This window comes from Ambystoma mexicanum, chromosome 6p, assembly GCF_040938575.1.
Source record: "Ambystoma mexicanum isolate Mex_15411 chromosome 6p, UKY_AmexF1_1, whole genome shotgun sequence".
NCBI classification, from domain to species: Eukaryota; Metazoa; Chordata; class Amphibia; order Caudata; family Ambystomatidae; genus Ambystoma; species Ambystoma mexicanum.
Window position 1 is genome coordinate 1,512,917,558 of NC_090935.1, and position 18,250 is coordinate 1,512,935,807.

The 18,250-nt window shown below is 47.5% G+C and overlaps 1 protein-coding gene across 1 annotated transcript in view; it reads left to right on the forward strand.

Moving 5' to 3' along the window:
- PIGG (phosphatidylinositol glycan anchor biosynthesis class G (EMM blood group)) overlaps positions 1-18,250 on the forward strand; it is a 1,567,692-nt gene that overhangs the window by 305,172 nt on the left and 1,244,270 nt on the right. The window contains exon 3 of the mRNA XM_069626359.1: positions 13,255-13,464. Coding sequence (XP_069482460.1) covers positions 13,255-13,464 — 210 coding nt within the window. The remainder of the gene's footprint in view (positions 1-13,254; positions 13,465-18,250) is intronic.

The window sequence follows — 18,250 nt, forward strand, 5'->3', positions numbered from 1 at the left end:
TGCGTTTTGGTTAATGTTACTCTCACACTCCATGGGCCTCATTACAAGGTTGGCAGTAAGGCAAAAACGATGCCGGTATGGTAATACCAGCATCGTTTACCGCTCCGGTGTATTCTGACCCAGCAACATGGTATTAGCGGCACCCTAAATAACGGTGCCGCTAATGGCGGCATGGGCGCGTACACGAGCCCCTCGGGGAGCAAATACTGGCATGCCGGTAATGGGGGGACATCCCACCCCACGCGGACATGCAAATACCGGCATCACGAAGCTGGTAATCACGGGCTGCACGATGCCGGCCATACAGGCATTGCGGACCACCCACAAACAGCAATCCGGATACACGACAACTGCCACAGGTGCACACTATCCCCACAGGTGGAGTCAATGGAGACTGGCCCAGTATAAAAAGAGCACACCCACACCCCTTCCAACACCAAAATGCTACCACTAGCTGTTGCAATCATGGCGCTGGAGGACATGCCCATTCTCCTACAACTACAGCAACAAGAGCAACAACAGCAGCAACAGGCAGCACAGAGGAGACGCAGGAGGAGAAGGAGGGTGAGACAGGCCCAGCAATTACCACCAGCGCAGCCAGTAGTGCCTTGTAGGCAACCACCAATCCCTCGCACCAGACCTAGCCCTTTTAACCTAACCCCTGAGCAGATCCACACCCTGTACCGGTTGGACCGTGACACCATCACCACCATAGTGGACATGATACAGAACGACATTGCCAGTCTCATAGAAATACTCACTGCCATCCCCTGCTACTAAAGGTGGTGTCTGTGCTACACTTCCTGGCCACAGGCACCTACCAACACACAGTGGGCCAGCTGCATGGCATTTCACAGCCACTATTTTCACGCATGATGAACCAAGTGCTGGATGCCCTCCTGAAGCACGCAAGCAGCCACATATCCCTACCACGGACTGCCCAGGAGATAGCTGACACCAAAGTAGGCTTCCATGCACTGGCAGGCATGCCCAATTGTGTTGGTGCCCTCAACTGCACCCATGTGGAATTGGTAGCCCCCTTGCCATAGAGGCGGTGTACCGCAATCGCAAGCAATACCACTCCATCAATGTGGAAATGGTATGTGACTCCAGCAAGATCATCACACATTGCTGCGCCTGATTTCCCGGATCAACACATGATGCCATGGTACTGCGTAACTCCACGCTACCCCGTCACATGGAGTGACCTGCTGGACCACATGCCTGATGAGTTGCACAACTGTCCCATGGCAGTGCTTTTGGGGTACTAATGTGTAGGGATGCATAAGGCGGGGCATACTGCACCTGGGTGGGAAGGGGGGGCATTCTGCACCTGGGTGGCAATAGCCAGTGATTGGAGAATGCATGCAGATCTAAACACTCCTGACCTGAACCGGCCAAACGGAACATGACACATCACTGGGCCACATATCACAAATAATGCATATCGATGACAAGAAGTAAGAGGCACAACCAGGCCACCATGGTGATGGCAAGCAATGCATGAATGAACAGGATGGCAACTGTGGCAATGTGGTCAGTGCAGTGCTTTAAGTGGGCCGGGGCCTGCCGGGGCCGGGCCCCGGCAGTCTCCAGAAAGTGGGGCTGAGCCGGGGCCCAGCCGGGGCCCCCGTCCCACACAACATTGGCGGGATGCATTATCCCGCCGCGGCCGCAGCCGCGACGGGAGATGCGCCCGTCATTATGTCGGCCAAGCTGACAGAAGTGCCAGCCAGCCAGAGCGACGCTGAGGCTGGCGGCACTTCTGTCAGTTAGTGTAACTCCCTCTGATGACCCCTCATCAGGGTCATCAGAGGAAGTTACTGTCCCTTTGTTTTCCCTCCCCAGGTCACTGACCCCTGTGGGCTCCGTGATCTAATATGCAGATTAAATCACGGAGCCCGCGGGTTCGCAGAGGGTGAAAGACGCCTCGGGCTCAGTGATCTATGTGCTCTGAGCAGATAGATCACAGAGCCCGAGGTGCTTTCTCCGTCGGCAAAGCTTTATAAAAGATGCCTTGTACTGTGTACGTTTCAAGCCATCTTTTATAAAGGTAGAAATATTTCTATGTTTATAAAAGACGGCTTGAAACGTGCACAATTCAAGGCATCTTTTATAAAGCTTTGTCGACGGACAAACACACCTTGCGGTTTGTTTTATCTGTCATCAACGCTTCATAAAAGATGCCTTGAATTGTTTACGTGTCAAGCCATCTTTTAGAAACATAGAAACATGTTACAAATATCTATGTTTATAAAAGGTGGCTTGAAAAGTACACAAACCATAGTAAGGTAAGCACACAAGTGTGCGTAACTTACTATGGTTTGTGCACTTTTCAAGCCACCTTTTATAAACATAGAAATATGTAACATTGCTATGTTTATAAAATATGGCTTGAAAAGTACACACACCATAGTAGTACGCATACAAACATATAAATGCTCACATACATTTATATATTTGTTTGCGCACCTTACTATGATTTGTGCACTTTTAGGCCACGCCCACAATGAGCCACGCCCCCAAACGAGGGCCCCCCCTCAATTTCTTACCCCACTTAAAGCACTGGGTCAGTGTGACCATGCATAGTGAAGAATGAACAGCATGAATTGGAGGCTAAACATTGTTGCACTACCACAGCACATCTGCCTCAGCATGCATGATTACACCCTGCATGAGAGGGCGCTAGAGCGCGACCAAGATGGCGGCTCTGCTGTGAGCTCCGTGAGCGCACCACATCAATCCTGTCTAAAACCACGGATCCAGGGGCCATCCGCCCCCCCAGTGTCCAGGGTGTCATCCCTGGGAGAAATGCACCCGATTGGAGGTCGCCAGGGGTGGCGAGATACCCCGCAGCCGCCGAGAGGGCTCCGGTGCCTACTGGGGGCGAGACATGCGGGGATGACTTCCCACCGCAACATCCGGAGGACCACAGCGGCGGGGAGCGGATCGAGGACACTGCCCACTCCACTACACCGGCTCCCAAACCCCTAGGCAGCGGAGTATGGTGACATCGCAGGCTCCCGCCCCCTGCACAGGCCCCCCACGAGGAGACGTTCTAGCGACTGCTGGCCCGCCTGGGCAGCCGGCGCCCTCCCAACAAGCCAGGCGGGAGAGTGGCGCTCCGGCGCGGCCCACCGGCTGGGTGGTACCTGAGCTTCGTCGGAACCCAGCTACAAATCTGGCGGATCGGGACCGGACTGCACAACAAGACGGCACTGAAGGAAAGCTCAGGTGAGCGGAATCTTTACCCCTCCTCATACTTCTGAGAGGCCCAGCAAACACTAGGTGCTCCGCGCCCAAAGCCCTGTCGCGGCCCGACCCATCGCCAAGGAGTCATCCGTACCCAGCGAGCAAACCTCACACAGAGAGGCTGTGTTTATATGCATACACCATAATAGGGTAGCAAAGTGGGATTGAGAAAACCTGACGCCCCAGCCAATAAGCTACCAGCTACAACACCTGGCCACCAAGTCCCCCATACCGTCGGGCGGCACCGTCTAATGTAACACCCCCCCCACCCCCGATAAGACAGACCGCAGAGTGGAACCACTACTGCTCCAAAAACAGCGTCGAGCCAACCCTTCACGGCGGCGATCAACCGGAGCAACCTAAGCCCAACTAAACATCAGCAGTTCCACCAGCCTAGGAGGCCTGACCCCCCCCCCCCCATACCAGACAAACGGCTACCAGGTAGAGACCAACTGTCAGCCCCCCATCGTAAACAGCAACAGAAGGCAATCGCTCAGGGACCGGCGGGGAGCCCCCTTTTCCTGCTACGGCCAGCCACCACGGAGTCTGCTCGCTCCCCTAAAATACCCGGGGAACCCACCAGATACTGTACAGAAGTAAACCCAAGGTCAATGCTCCACTCACATTTGGAAACAACACCAGGATGGGGAAAGCCGACAAGTCACAAACAAAGCTCACTTTTGAAGCAGGAACCATAGTCAAAACCCCAAAATCACACGATCGACAGGAGTGCCCAGAGGAAGCCATGCCTCAAGACGAAGACCCCGCACAGGCCAGACATCAGGGAGATCCTTCTTGATTTAAAGGCCGGCATTGGAAACATCGACAATAAACTGGACTCCCTCTCGGCCAAAGTCGATCAATTGCAACACTGCCTCGATAAGCACAGGCTAGATACAGCAGAAAAATTAATTTCCGATGTCGAGGACAGCGTGGCCTCCATAACCACCAAAGTAACTACATTAGAATCCCAAATGAAAGCCGTCCTAGCTAAAAACGAAGACCTTGAAGGACGCTCCCGCCGGAATATTAGGATTCTTGGGGGTAAGAGAATATCAAAACACAAGGAAAATGGAAGACTTCGTGGAGACCCTCTGCAAAGAAACATTTGGCAGCCCCGCGCTCCAACATATTTGTAGTGGAAAGAGCCCACAGGGTCCCGACCAGCAAGCCCATTCCAGGAACTGCACCTTCCCCAATAATAGCTAAATTACTCAATTTCAAAGACCGGAACACGATCCTCCGCCTTGCCAGGGAGAAAGGGAAGCTACTATACGATGGTGACGACGTTCAATTCTTCCCTGTCTTCTCCCCAGCAGTCCAAGCGCAACGTAGAACATTTACTGCAGTGAAATGTAGGCTGCAAGACAACAAACTACTCTACTCCATGCTATACCCAGCCAAACTACGTATTCAACACGACGGCAGATCGCAATTTTTCAACTCACCCCGAAGAGGCAAACTCATTCCTCGACAATCTGGGGTGCAAACAAACAAGTAATAATCCAAGACCCCCAGGAAGAGACCGTGACGTACGGGACCTGCTGTGATACCCACTCTCGTCCACACCCAGGCGGTCTCCTGCCGTTCAAAAAGCCCCTGGACTTTTTTCCAATCACAACGAATGTCAAGGTGCGCCCAACCCTGGAAGTTCCCTAGCGCCCCAAGCGCAGTTCAATTAAGTTTTGGGAAGTGGCTTGGGGAAATCTGATGGGCAAGTTGGGGGTTGCCCATGATTGGCCCCCCGTACATACCCTAAATAACCTGGCCAATGTGACGAAATCGACCTCCGTACAAGACACCTAACACCTGAGAATGGTACTGCAGCAACCTGGCCTCCTACGATCAACCGCCTTCCTGTTCCCAAAAACCACCAAATAGGCTACCAGCAATCACATTCTAGTTAGCTACCTGGAATATTAAAGGGGGCAATAACCTGGCAAAATCCAGAAAGATGTCACAATACCTCCAAAGACATAAAGTAGACATCGCATTGATTCAAGAAACCCACCTTCTCCCAGGCTCCGAAAACCGCTGGGCCCGAGACTGGGGCTGCCACAGGTATTTTGCATCCTACTCTTCATATGCCAGAGGAGTGGCAATCCTCATACATAAATCCTTAAAATGCAAAGTAATCTCTACCAAAGACGACGATGGAAGATCACTCCTAGTTCATGCAATCCTACGGCCCAAAGACGGCTGCAACAACTTCGATTGGGTAATGAGACACCTGGGAGAAGCTAGGTCCGCAACAATCATTTGAGCCGGCGCCATGAACACATTAGATCCTCACCGAGACAAGTCGCACCCATTATCCACAACCACCCCTAAAGCTGCCCTCCAAGTGATCGAGATCTGTAAGGCATACAATCTGGTAGACATATGGAGACGTCGACACGGCGAAACCCGCGATTATTCCTTCCACTCCTGGGTCCACAAGACAGCCAAATACATCCCAGAACGATATCCGACCATTCAGCTGTCACAATAGATTGTAATCCTCGGGACCCATCAGAAGGGAGAAGGCATTGGAGGTTCAAACCCGGCTCCCTACAAGACCAAGTATTCGCTGACGAACTCCGTGCGGAAATCATCTCCTTCCTCAAACTCAACCAAGACTCAGTGACATCAGCCGGGACATTATGGGAATCTCTAAAATGCTACATAAGAGGGATCTGTTTGACCAAAGAACAGGCATCAAATTAATAAAACGCAACTGCCTTCAAATGAGGCCCGACTAAAAGAACTTGAACACCTACAGACCACGACACCAGAACCACATGTGTTGGCAGCTTTGAAAAAAGAGCTCGACAACTTCAGAGCAACTGCTGAGCGTGAAATAAAATTTCTATCTCACAACCACCGCATTCGCCAGTACGGAGAAGGACAAAAACCAGGTGCCCTCCTCGCGAGATTGATAGCAGCAGACCGCAAACCAACACTGATCGAACAAATCCGAAACCCTCATGGCACTATGGTACACGCAGACAAGGAAATTGCCAAAACTTTCTGCGACTTTTACCAAAACTTATACAAAACCAGCTACACCGCCACCCAAGAGGAACTAAAGCAATACCTAGCAGACATTGAATTATACTGGGTAGACGCCACACTGAGAGAACCCTTAAACTTACAAATCACGCAAGAGGAAATTCTGCAGGCCATGAAAGACTTACCAAGTACCAAAGCACCACGCCCCGACGGGCTAACGGGCGAATTCTATAAATCAATTGCACCAATTCTCGCACCATTGTTGCTATGTGTTTACAAAGAGGCCACAGAAACTGGTTCATTGCCCCCTACTCTACGCGAAGCGAATGTAATTCTACTTCACAAAACCAATAAACCTGCCGAAGAATGCGGATCCTTCAGACCGATCTCATTAACCTATATAACAAAATACTAGCGAAGATCCTGACCTCCAGGCTGTTCCCCCAGATGCCAGCAATGGTACTAGCAGACCAGGCCGGTTTCGTACCAGGCCGTAACACAAAGTTCGGCATCAGACGCATGTTTGGGGTCATGGAAGCGCTAAACTCCTCACAGCAAGCAGCAGCGATCCTCCTCGACGCCGAGAAGGCTTTCAACTCCATCGAGTGGCACTTTCTCTTCAAGATCCTACAAAGAATGGGGCTCGGCAAAAGATTCATCCAGTTAACCTCCCTTTTATACAACAAGCCTAAATCTCACATAACCCTAGGGAAAATCAGATCAACAGCAATAGACCTTCAGCAAGGGACCAGGCAAGGGTGTCCCCTATCCGCGGTGCTCTTCGCACTGGTAATCGAGCCACTCACCTTCGAGCCAAGCACATACACAGAGGCCTCACCTTTGGGCCACACAAATTAATAATTTCCCTGTACGCCTATGACATCGCCCCCTATATTCATGACCCGGCCACAAACCTGAACCCAGTCATCCGCGACATAATTAAATTCGGCAACTATTCTGGCCTAAAAAACAACCATAGCAAGTCGATTATTTTCCCGCTTACTCCCGAGACCCAAGAATTCCCAGATGACTATAGATTCAAATGGGAACATACCAACGTCCGGTACCTGGGGATCCAAATGGCGAGATACCACCAAACCCATTTTGGTTTGGTGGTATCTCGCCATTTGTTATCGCCAAGATAACTACGGGAGAGTACTCCAAACACTTCAGGGAAAAATCGACAGATGGAAACCCCTACCACTCACCCTATGGGGGCGAGTGTCATTGGTGAATATGGTGATACTCCCCAAACTTCTATTTTTTCGTTAATCTCCCCCTACTAGTAACTCAAGTACATCTCCAACGCCTACGGAGCCTGATCCTGGAACTCCTATGGGCCGGTAAACCAGCCAGAATAGCATATAAATCACTAATTCAGCCAGTGAAAAAGGGTAGCATGGCACTCCCTGACTTCGAACGCTACTACTGGGCAGCCCAAGCCCAATTCCTGGGACACTGGTATGCCACACACTTCATTTGGCCCCACGAGCGAGCCCTGAGAGCAATGATCTTCGGCCAATCACACACCCCACACAACACATTAAACACAGTCCTTTCTACCATAGCAATATGGAAAAGAATTGCGCATAACTATGATATTCAGACTAGGTACTCCCCTCGCTTACCTATAAAATTCATCCCTGGAATCCCCCTATCCACAGAGAGGATGTACTTAAACTGGGTGGACAAACTAAACCTAAAAACCCTGGGTGACCTATTCATTGAAGAGACCTTGCTCACTCCCCAACAATCCAAAACCTGCGGTGCTACCACGGCTCTCGACACCTTTATCTAGTTCCGCCTTAGACAAGTCCTCTGTGCTATACTGTCATCGTTTCCACAACAGCCCGCTACCTGGCAACTGCTACAGTTATCCAGTCACAAGGGGAGGGCAAGTTAGTGTTGGTAATATACAAATCACTGCTAACAAACCTCCCCAAACCCGTTGGCACCCAAGTTGAGATGGGAGAAGGCCCTCCAGACGACATTCCTTGATGAGGAATTGTCCTAGTAACTTAGGGTGAAAACCCAAAGCTACTTAATATGCAAAAACAAGGGGGGTTCTGTTAGAGGGCCTCCCAGGACCCCCCTTGTTATATGCATATTTTAAGTAACGTTGAGTCTCACCCTAAGTTACTAGGGGAATCCAGACGTGGACCCCTTGCTCACTGTTCTTAGAGGCCCAACCAGGCCGAAACACGTGTTTGGGGTTGCTGTTGGTACTCTTGTTCAGAGGAGAGTTGCCTAGCATTTCAGTGCTGGACTGCCCCAGGGCAGGACAAATACTGATGTTTGTGATATTCTTCTCTGTGAAAGATAGTGAGCTAAAGACTCTGGGTAAGTCTCTGTAACCAGGACGAATGTCTGGCAGAGGGCCTCCCAGGACCCCCCTTCTTATTTGCAATTTTTTCTAGGCAATTGTCGAGGTCTGACCTGAATAAATGGTGCTGGTTCGACCAGCGCATCCTAAAAAGACGTGTTATACTAATGTTTCACCGAATTGTTACATTTAAAATGCGCAACACAAACTCCTGGGCCCTGCTTTTTGCATGTCACCTGCACCTAAAATTATCCATACTTGTGAATGAATGGAAACTTGTAGTCCTTGGCTATCTCTGCAAGTGGATGGTCCCACTTGGAAATGTTAGATATAAAAGGAAGTTATGTGCACGTGGCATGAATAATATTTGAAATGCCTACAGGATCTTAGCCATGCTCCAGAATCCTAGCATCTTACATGCAGAAATGTGCAGCATTGCAAACCTGAACCGCTTGGAGGTGCTCGGCGTACTTTGAGTTTTAAATATAGCTATTGGTGCCACAGCATTTCAGTTTCACAGCACTGTATATGGGGCAGGCTCTACTACCTGAATCACTGTCAATTATTGCATTGCTCTTAAAAGCTAAATTAAACCAGAAGGATTAACACATATGGCCTGCAGCGGTTTATGTTTGGATTTCTGTTGTAGGTGGTGCATTATCCCACTAATCCATTTCACCTTATTTTCGGGTGATGGCAGGTCAATGGATTTCATTCACATGCTCTCTGGGCGCCTCTAGGTATTTTTATTTTTAGATCTTGTCTAACACTGAGATTCTCTAGGCATCCCCTGTAAATGGATGGCAGAGATTAAGCGTTTGTATGTCGGGCCCAGAGCCAGAGCTCTGGTGCTGCAGTCCACCCGCTGGACTCGGGATAGTCCGAAGCCTCACATACCTGATGGGAAACCCGCAGAGATGTGGCAGCGGATCCCACGCTAACTGAAACATGCTTGCCAACATTCTGTGACCAAAAAGCTGGAGGATTTTTTAAGTTCTAAACATGGTAGTGAGCATAATGATAACTTCATGGAAAATTACATCACTTGACCGGATAACATATCGGGTCATATGGCCCTAAACCACAAGGTTCTAAGCATAGCAGTTTGAAATAAGTAGCATAGGTATTGGTTTAAAATGTGTTTTTGTAGCGCTTGCCTTACAAGCTGCGTTTGCTGGAGCCCTTCCTGCAGGTACACAGAAGTGTTATCGCCCTGTTGCCTTTAACACCAGTTCCTCTGCATCAGGCACAAAGAAGGATTTATAGCTTTTCACTGGACATGTATTGTTTCAGCTCCCTGCTGGCTGGCAGTCTCGTTATAATCTGTGGCAAAAGACCCCCATGCATTTCTTTGTCTCCATTAAAATGTATGCACCCCATGGGTGCCTCATACTGTTTTCCACTCGAAGCACACCTTATCCACGTTTCCTTTCACATAGCTACTGCTGAGACATATTTTGATTCTATAGAAACGTATTGTTTCTTGCTCAACCAGGGGCACTTACTGCAAATAGTTGGGTTATTGATTTTTAGGAATCTGTTTAGACCCTTTGTTCCGCCGAGCCGATTTCCAAGTAGATTTTTGTTGTAACATTACATTTGCTCCTCTGCTATATCTGGTGCATATGTATTAAAAGTTTGTGAGGTAAAATAAAAGGAGAACTGTTTAGATGTGCGTTTCATAAAGAAGCTAACGCACCAAAAATGATACATCATATTGTTTAAGCAAATGTATCGTGGTTGTGTTAGTAACTTGTGGGACCATCACCTACAACGTTGTGTTAGCTAGAAAATATCAGAGAAAGGGGACAGTATAGAAAGCTACTTGTGGAGAGAGAGAATGACACACTGGGGAAAAGGCTCAGATGAATGCAGAAAAAACACTCACGGTGTATTTTAGGAGTTAGATGTTGTATGATTAAATAAATAAAAATAAAATTAGAAACTGCATTGTGCTGCTTTAATGAACTGCCCAATCGCACACACGTGAATTGTATAGACTATATTAACTCACGTAGCTCTGGAGCTGACTACCTGTTGTATGCACGTGCATAATTGAATTGTATGGCTTAACATTATTTTGTTTGATGTTTGTGCTTGATGTTAGTGCCTTGAAGCTGTAAAGGAAGCAGTGTTGCTGCATGACTCTGGTGTTAAACAATAGACGCAGCTGAATTCTCATAATGGCGCCCCCTGCTCAGTCCATTGCTGGCTGGCGCACACCTGTCTTCATGCCTTCCTGTTTCTTTAAAGCTGGCATCAATGAAGTGGGCATAATATAGAACCCGTCATACTGATCCTCCCGAGTTAGAAAGCAATTTCCTATGGTATTGACACGTGGCCAAAAAATGCACCTCATGTTGTTCCAGGATACGTCGGCTCAGGGAGCCTCCTCGTCTGTCCGCAGGAAGATGGCAAGATGATGTACCCGCGGCTGGAATTGTAAAGAGGGTAACTGGTGGCAGGCAAGAATGACCCGCCAATATACGGTGCAAGGAATGAAAGCCCTAAATTAACACTTTCATTTCTGCAATTACCTAGGTTCGGCAGGTCCCCTTGGAGGGTGAATACACAGCGCCTGACTTGCAAAAGTAAGAGCCCTCCCTCACATATAGTGTACTAATGCCATTAAATGATTGCACTTTATAAATAATAAATTTAAACAATACACACATCCAGTGGGCCGTTTATAGGGTTTTTGGAGCAAAGGACACCGGTACATTTGGGCTTCCCCAGAAAACAAATCAGAAGATCCTAGAATCGGTTTGTACACTCTGCCCCGTTTAAGTCACAACCCATTATCAGCATTCACAGCATCGCTCTACCTTCTCTTGAGGCCACAGTCCTGTTTTTTTTTTGTTTCTTCCTTCGAGTTCGGACACCGGACAAAAACCACTAAATCTTGAGCTGAACTGCACTGGAGTTCTTCCCAGTCTGCACACACGTGTAAAACGACTGCCCAGTGACGACCGAACGTCATCTGCACACTTGTGCTCAGTTAGGACAGGTCAGTCTGAAGTCAATCACTAACGTCTTCAGCTCACACACACCCACCAGACGAAATCTGGTTCAACTCCCTCATTTCTCCAGAGAACCAATGTGGAGTTTGCATCAACCCAAGGAGGGACCTGGCGAATGGTGCCTGGCTGTCTGCTTGGGTGGGGGACCTTGCTTAGCAACCATGAGATTGAACACTCCAGCGCCCGCTGCTGATACCGAGGCAGGCATAATGGATTTTGCGTCTTGTTTTAAATAGTTTATTTTCAGCAGGTGTCCGGTCCCCTCCTGAAAACAACAAAATATATTTTTTTAAACCCAAGCTTCATTACAGCAGTGCCAGTGGTAGCAGTTGCGACCACAGAGGTTGCACTTGCTTGCCCTGGCTACCCCCAAATGACGTCCATGGCTATACACCGAGAGGAGCCCTTAACGCTGTTCTCAGCTCCTTCCAAAGGATGAGGATCATTCAACTTCCCCTCTCAAAGAGCGCTCCTGTGTCCCATCAAACCCCACACTTGGCTCCATCAGTGAGGCCTGTTATAGATGGACACCCCAAGTAGGATAGACAAAGGAGATACTGGCTGGAAGGTAAAATCAGCATGAGTGACCCTTGGATGCAGAAGGGAATGTGTTGGCTTGAGGTCTTCCTTACTGTCCACCCCCACTCCGGGCATTGTCTTGCAGTAATACCCTCACCACATGGGCCCAAAGTTCGTTCTCCCTGTAGTGGAGCACCTTGGAGTCGAACCTCCACCTCGCTGCCCATTTCCTGTATTTTGCACTGCAGTTTTCATCCGCACACGGACCCTGCCGCTCAATGGCCACCTCACTGTCTTTACCTGGTTGTCAATGGGGAGCGCAGGCCATGCAGCAAATGGGCCATGTGCTGTGCCCTGGGAGCTACTTCCTCGCACCAAACCGTGCTGGTGGTCTTATATCCTCAATACAGGGTCCACACCCTCTGTACGGCACCCATAGAGCCGCAGGTAGCCATCGTATTTGGTCTGATTCAAGAGCTTGTATCCTATTCGTCCATTTCTATCCATGCCCCCTATTGATCTCCCCATACATTCATTTTTGATCAAAAGAGCATTTTTCCTTCCTGTATATAAATCATATTAGTCCACTTAACTTACTACACCGGTTGGATTTCAACAAGACAAACCGCAATAGCTGCGATAGAAAAGCTTAGAGCTGTATGGGCACTCGGTGTGGTCTATGGAGGCAGGTGATGCACTTATGTGACAAAGTTCTGAAATTCAGGTTTGTTCTCTGCCCTTGCTATCACTGTTACTTAGTCTACATACTTCCTGATAGGAATATGTTTGTAACCGGATTTCTTTTCCTTCACTCTTGTTTGTGTTTGTTAAATCAATTTACAGCTGTCATAATTTGCACACTTCAACAAATGTGTCAACAGTTGATGCACTCTGTGAATTTGACTTTTGTCCTTCATTTGTGTGATGTATAAATACATGTAAATAAATAGGTTGCTAAGAAAACGCATGGTTGCCAAATGTCAGAATGCTGTCCTGAACTTGGTTAGTCACAAGGAAAGGGGAACCATTAAGTCATTTCTTGTCTTTTAAAAAAAATGGTTGAAGTTGCAGCCTTTTGAAATGCGTTTTAATTGCACATATCCCTAACTGTTGCTTTTGTATTCTTTACGCATGTTAATTCTCTGAAAGGCTTTGATGACTGGGAGCATACCAGGCTTCGTTGATATCATAATGAACCTGAATTCCCCTGCATTATTGGAAGACAATTTATTATGGCAAGCAAAAAGTGCAGGCAAAAGAATAATCTTCTATGGAGATGACACGTGGATTAAGCTCTTCCCGAAACATTTTGCAGAATATGATGGTACAACCTCCTTTTTTGTTTCCGATTTTACCGAGGTAAGATTTCAAAATGTAGGCAAAACATTGAGCCATCAAAGATGTATTGAATAATTGAATACGGAGATACTGTTTCTACATAATGTTTTGGTTTGACAAAATAAATGACAATTCGTAAAAGAGAATAATTTAATTCAAATCGGATTACTTAACAAAAAAAGAAATTCCTATGGGATTTAGCTAAACAGAAAATTATTTTCTGCAAAAATCTTTTCCCCAGCCAGGAGTTTGTTAGGGCAGAGTGAGGGGACAGTAGGAGTAGAAGACAGCGCAGTGAAAACTTGAAATTTGTGTAATGAGCTTAATCTGGCTAAACTCCCTCTTGCCAAACCGAAAGCACACCATTAAGGATTTCACCTTTCGCTAAAACGTAATTGTATAATGGGTCACACAAAACCTTTATTTTGGTGAAACTCATTTGTCCTTTAACAATACTGCAGTCTTGGGTAATCAAGCACAACAAAATATCATTGATCCACAACTAACACAAAATATGGTCTTTTGGGGAAACTCAAACTAAGTACTTCTAAACTCTCATAACCGACAAAGCGCCTTTCCTAGTCGATTTTGTATACCAACCTCTAACCATCACCAATGCCTTGCTTACTATTTTAAGGGGTAAGACATCCTCCTATCTAGTGATGCATCATATACTGACTCGAGTCACAAGCAGACATACATATTATTAAGTACAGTTGCCTTTTGATAATTTAACAAACCAAGAAAAGCAAACCTACCACCTATTTTCAACAAATCCTCCCACAATAAATTACTCCAATTGTGAGTTTCTAGCCCTCCTTTTTTGCATCTATAGTCTACAACTTTATCACATCCTCTATCGCATTCATTTTTACAACCTTTCAGGTTTGAAAGGATATCAATTTGACATTGAATTCTCCCTTGTAAGAAACCTTGAAACGATCAGACTGTCCGTGCCTGCCCTGGCCACAGAGCTGAGTCGATGAAGGCTATGCTGGTCTAGGGTGCTGACTGCATCAGCAGATCTGACATGACCAAGTTGAACTTACCTCACCATTCACAGAGTATTGTAACAAAACCCCGGTCAGACAGTTTAATTTCAATGTCTGCAGCATAAAGCCTTCTGAATGGGAGAGAGAAGCGTTGAAGTTTAGAAATGTTTTCAGCAATCCTGACATTACCCAAGTCCCATGAATTTGTCATAGGGCGATTTGGTATTGGTCTGAAATTACCCACTACTAATGGATCCAATGCTGGTTTCTTTGATAGTGGGTTAATATTGTGTTCTTACCAGATTAACGGAATCAAGCCGTGCCTGAAGCTCTGGTTGAGATGAGCCTTTACTAACAGGTTGAACAAAGATGGATGCTATTTTACCAGCTAGAGCGGGGTATGGTCTGTGAATTGATAGAAAGAAGGTTTTTAATCTGTCACAGTTGCTGACTTTTATCTAGGCAACCCTCCAAACCATAGTTTTTCAAATACAAATCTAGCTTGAGCCCACCACCAACTGTAAGGACACTTAATTACTTACTAGAAAAGCAACATGTTTTTGCCTCATTTGTTGTCTTGACTGGGTGGTTGGGCACTAGGCACAGCAAATGTTTTACCTCCTAATCTTTCAATGTTGACGAGATGTTTTGTCCTGTGGCCTTTGACATCTGGGTCCTTTTTAGATTCATTGCTTCAGTTAGTCGGTTTCCTTTTATTTCGTTATTCTGAACCAAGGTGCTGAATGAGATTACTTCGTAGTCTGCCTAAAAGTGGCTTACTTATTTAGAACATCTGTTATATAATTGAAGATCAGATTACAAGTAATCTTGTTTTTATTCTATTTCTTTTATAACAAAGCGATAAATCCAGCATGTAGCTTGCAATGTCTACTTTTTTCAATGAAGGAGGATGGAAAACTTAAGTCAATTAAAGTGTTTGACCAAAATCAAGGTGCAGTGCCAGTTATGATCTATTGCTGCCAGGGCTATAAAGTGTTTAAAATGTGTTTCCCCGTAACTTGTGTTCATTGTATAATCAGATGGGAGAAACCTAGTAGAATGTATTTATTTTAATTATATACGGCGCCACCCACCCATAGGTCTCAGGGCGCCCAGACAGACAAAACGCATATGAAGCCGAAAAGTCAATGGAAGCTTTCAGAAGAAAATGAATCAATTCCTTTGTTGAAGAGGTACGTTTTCAAGTCTTTTTAAAATGTAACAGGGAAAGTAAGATTGGGAAGCGCAGGTGGCAGCTCATTCCATGCTCTTGGCACCCAGATGTCAAAGCCAGTGCCGCCGTATTTGGTAAGTTTAAAATGAGGCTGGCATAGCAGTGTACTATTATTAGATCCAAGGGTTCTCAGACCTGGGTTCACTTGCAAACGGTCAATGAGGTACCGAGGAGCGACACCAAGAATACACTTCGAGTGGATTGTGTCCTCCAACGTATTCCTCATTTTAGATGTATTCCATCCAGCTTTGCTGCTCTTCGGAAATTTATTCGGCAGAGGGCGCCGTGCGTCGTTGTCATCGAGTCGATGGTCCCTTGAGGGCCTCCGTCGAGGGTGGCCTCATCGGGTGTATAAGTAGCATGCGTGTTGGCCGTTGGCCTCTGTTCCGTTTTTCCGCAGTTACGTTGCTTCAGACATTCGGCGCGCCTCGAGTTCTGTGAAGTGTGTGTGTGTGTATGTATGTATGTATATATATATATATATATATATATGTGAAGAAATATGTCCTCGTCATCAACACCAACTCCGAGATCGGGTTTTAAGAAATGCAAGTCGTGCGGCTCAAAAGTCGATCACGGACGCGCGCCGCGAGTGTTTGTGGTGCCTCGGAGAAGGCCACGACATGTAGGCCTGTTCGAAGTGTCAGGCGATGACGGGGAAGGCCTTGCGAGAAAGGAGAGGAAAGCTACAGGTAGGTCTGAAGGATCGAAAAGCCTCTAGCATCGAGTCGAGACCCCATGAGGAGAATTCTCCTAGACGCGAAAGGCATCGCTCTAGATTCCGAACCGATTCTCATCACTCGTCGTCTTCGTCAAAAAAATCGAAGCAACGACGCCACAGGTCTCCCTCCACCTCGTCAGACGAGTCTCCAAAGAAATGAAATGCCCCACGAAACATTAGTCTTCCGAAGAGTGGGAAGCATTCAGGGTCAAAATGATGGAGGTGTTTGAGAAGGCGAAGCCTCGGTCCGCGCCTTCTTCGGAAGCCGGCCGGGAGTGTCATCGTTCCGACACTCGCGCGCCCTCGAGCCCAGGTGATCGTAAAAGGAAGGATAGGGAACCTTCCAGGACGCCGAGCGAAAAACGCTTGAGTTGAGTCGACTGCTCGAGGTCACCGACGCCGTCCGAGACCTGTCACAGCTCAAGGGAAAATCGTCGAAGTCTGCCTTGACGCCCTCGAAGCAGACCCTGTCGGCGACCACTATGTCATTGACGCCATCAACGCCTTTATCGACGTCGACGCCGAAACCCTCGGCGCCAAGGGCTCCAACCAAGCCAGGGCAGCCAGAAATAGAGAAGGAGAAAGTTACAAAACATGTAATTTCTCCAGAGCCTGGTACTACACCTCTTCCTCCTCCTCTCCCAGAAGGTTTTCAAGCATCTCCCTAGGAAGGAGTTTTTCAAATCCTTGACCTCAATTCTTGAGGAACAGGAGAGATCCGAGGAGGAAAATGTACCTTTTGGATTGGATTATGGCACCCCAAATGTCCCAGGATGCTTGATCTCAGAGGAAAGAATGAGGGATTTGGTGGAGTCTTTACATAATGCAAGTGGCATTGACACGTCTCCTGAGAATGACTTTGGTAGACCAGATCCAGGAGAGCATGCCAGTCCATCTTACCGTCAGTTAATGACCAAGGTGGTAGATTACTTGGGATGGGGTAGACCACCAGCCCAATTCGTCCAAGACGATTTAACAGACATATTGGACCATGGTCCCACTGAAGACCCAGTACTACCTTTTCATGTAGCCTTACAAAACAGGGTGGCCAAGAATTGGGAAATTCCGGATTCTATTCCTCCGGTAAATAAGTCCCTCGCATCAAAATACCGCCCAGCCAGTAGCGACCCCGGCTATCTGTCAAAACATCCAACTCCCGAGAGTCTCGCCATACAGGCAGCCATAGCTTCCAACAAACTTGCGTACCCGTCTATCCCTCCAGACAGGGACGATAAGCGTGTGTCTGGTTGGGCACGGAAGGTATTTTCAGCCGGGAGCATGGCATTAAAATCTGCCAACTCCACATGTGCCTTGGCAAGATTTTCGTACACTCTGTGGGAGTGCATCGCAATGGCGGCGGAGCACATACCAGAAAGGGAAGGTTTCCTAGCCATCGTTAGAGATGGAAAGGAGGCCATGCAGGAATCCCTTCAATCTGGATTGGACACTGTGGATAGTGTAAGCAGGTCCATGGGCACTAGCACGGTAATGCGCAGGTTTGCGTGGTTACGGAAGTCGGGTTTTGCACCGGACGTACAGAATCGTCTTCTGAACATGTCTTTTGACGGGTCTCACCTTTTTGGCAACAAGGCTGACGAGAGCCTTGAGAAGTTGCAGACCTCAAAAGCAGTGGCCAAATCTTTAGGAGCTGCTATTAGGCAACCTCAGCCTTTTCGTGCGCAAGGGCAATCATGGAGGGGACGATCCTATCGTTATTACACCTCATATGGAAAGACGAGAGGAATGGCCAGTCAAAGGGGCCAAAGAAAGGCCACTCATGGTGGACGAGGAAAACGTGCTGCTGCAGCCTCTTTGCCATCAGCAGCTGCAACATCTGCCACAAAACCACTTTGAGGACTT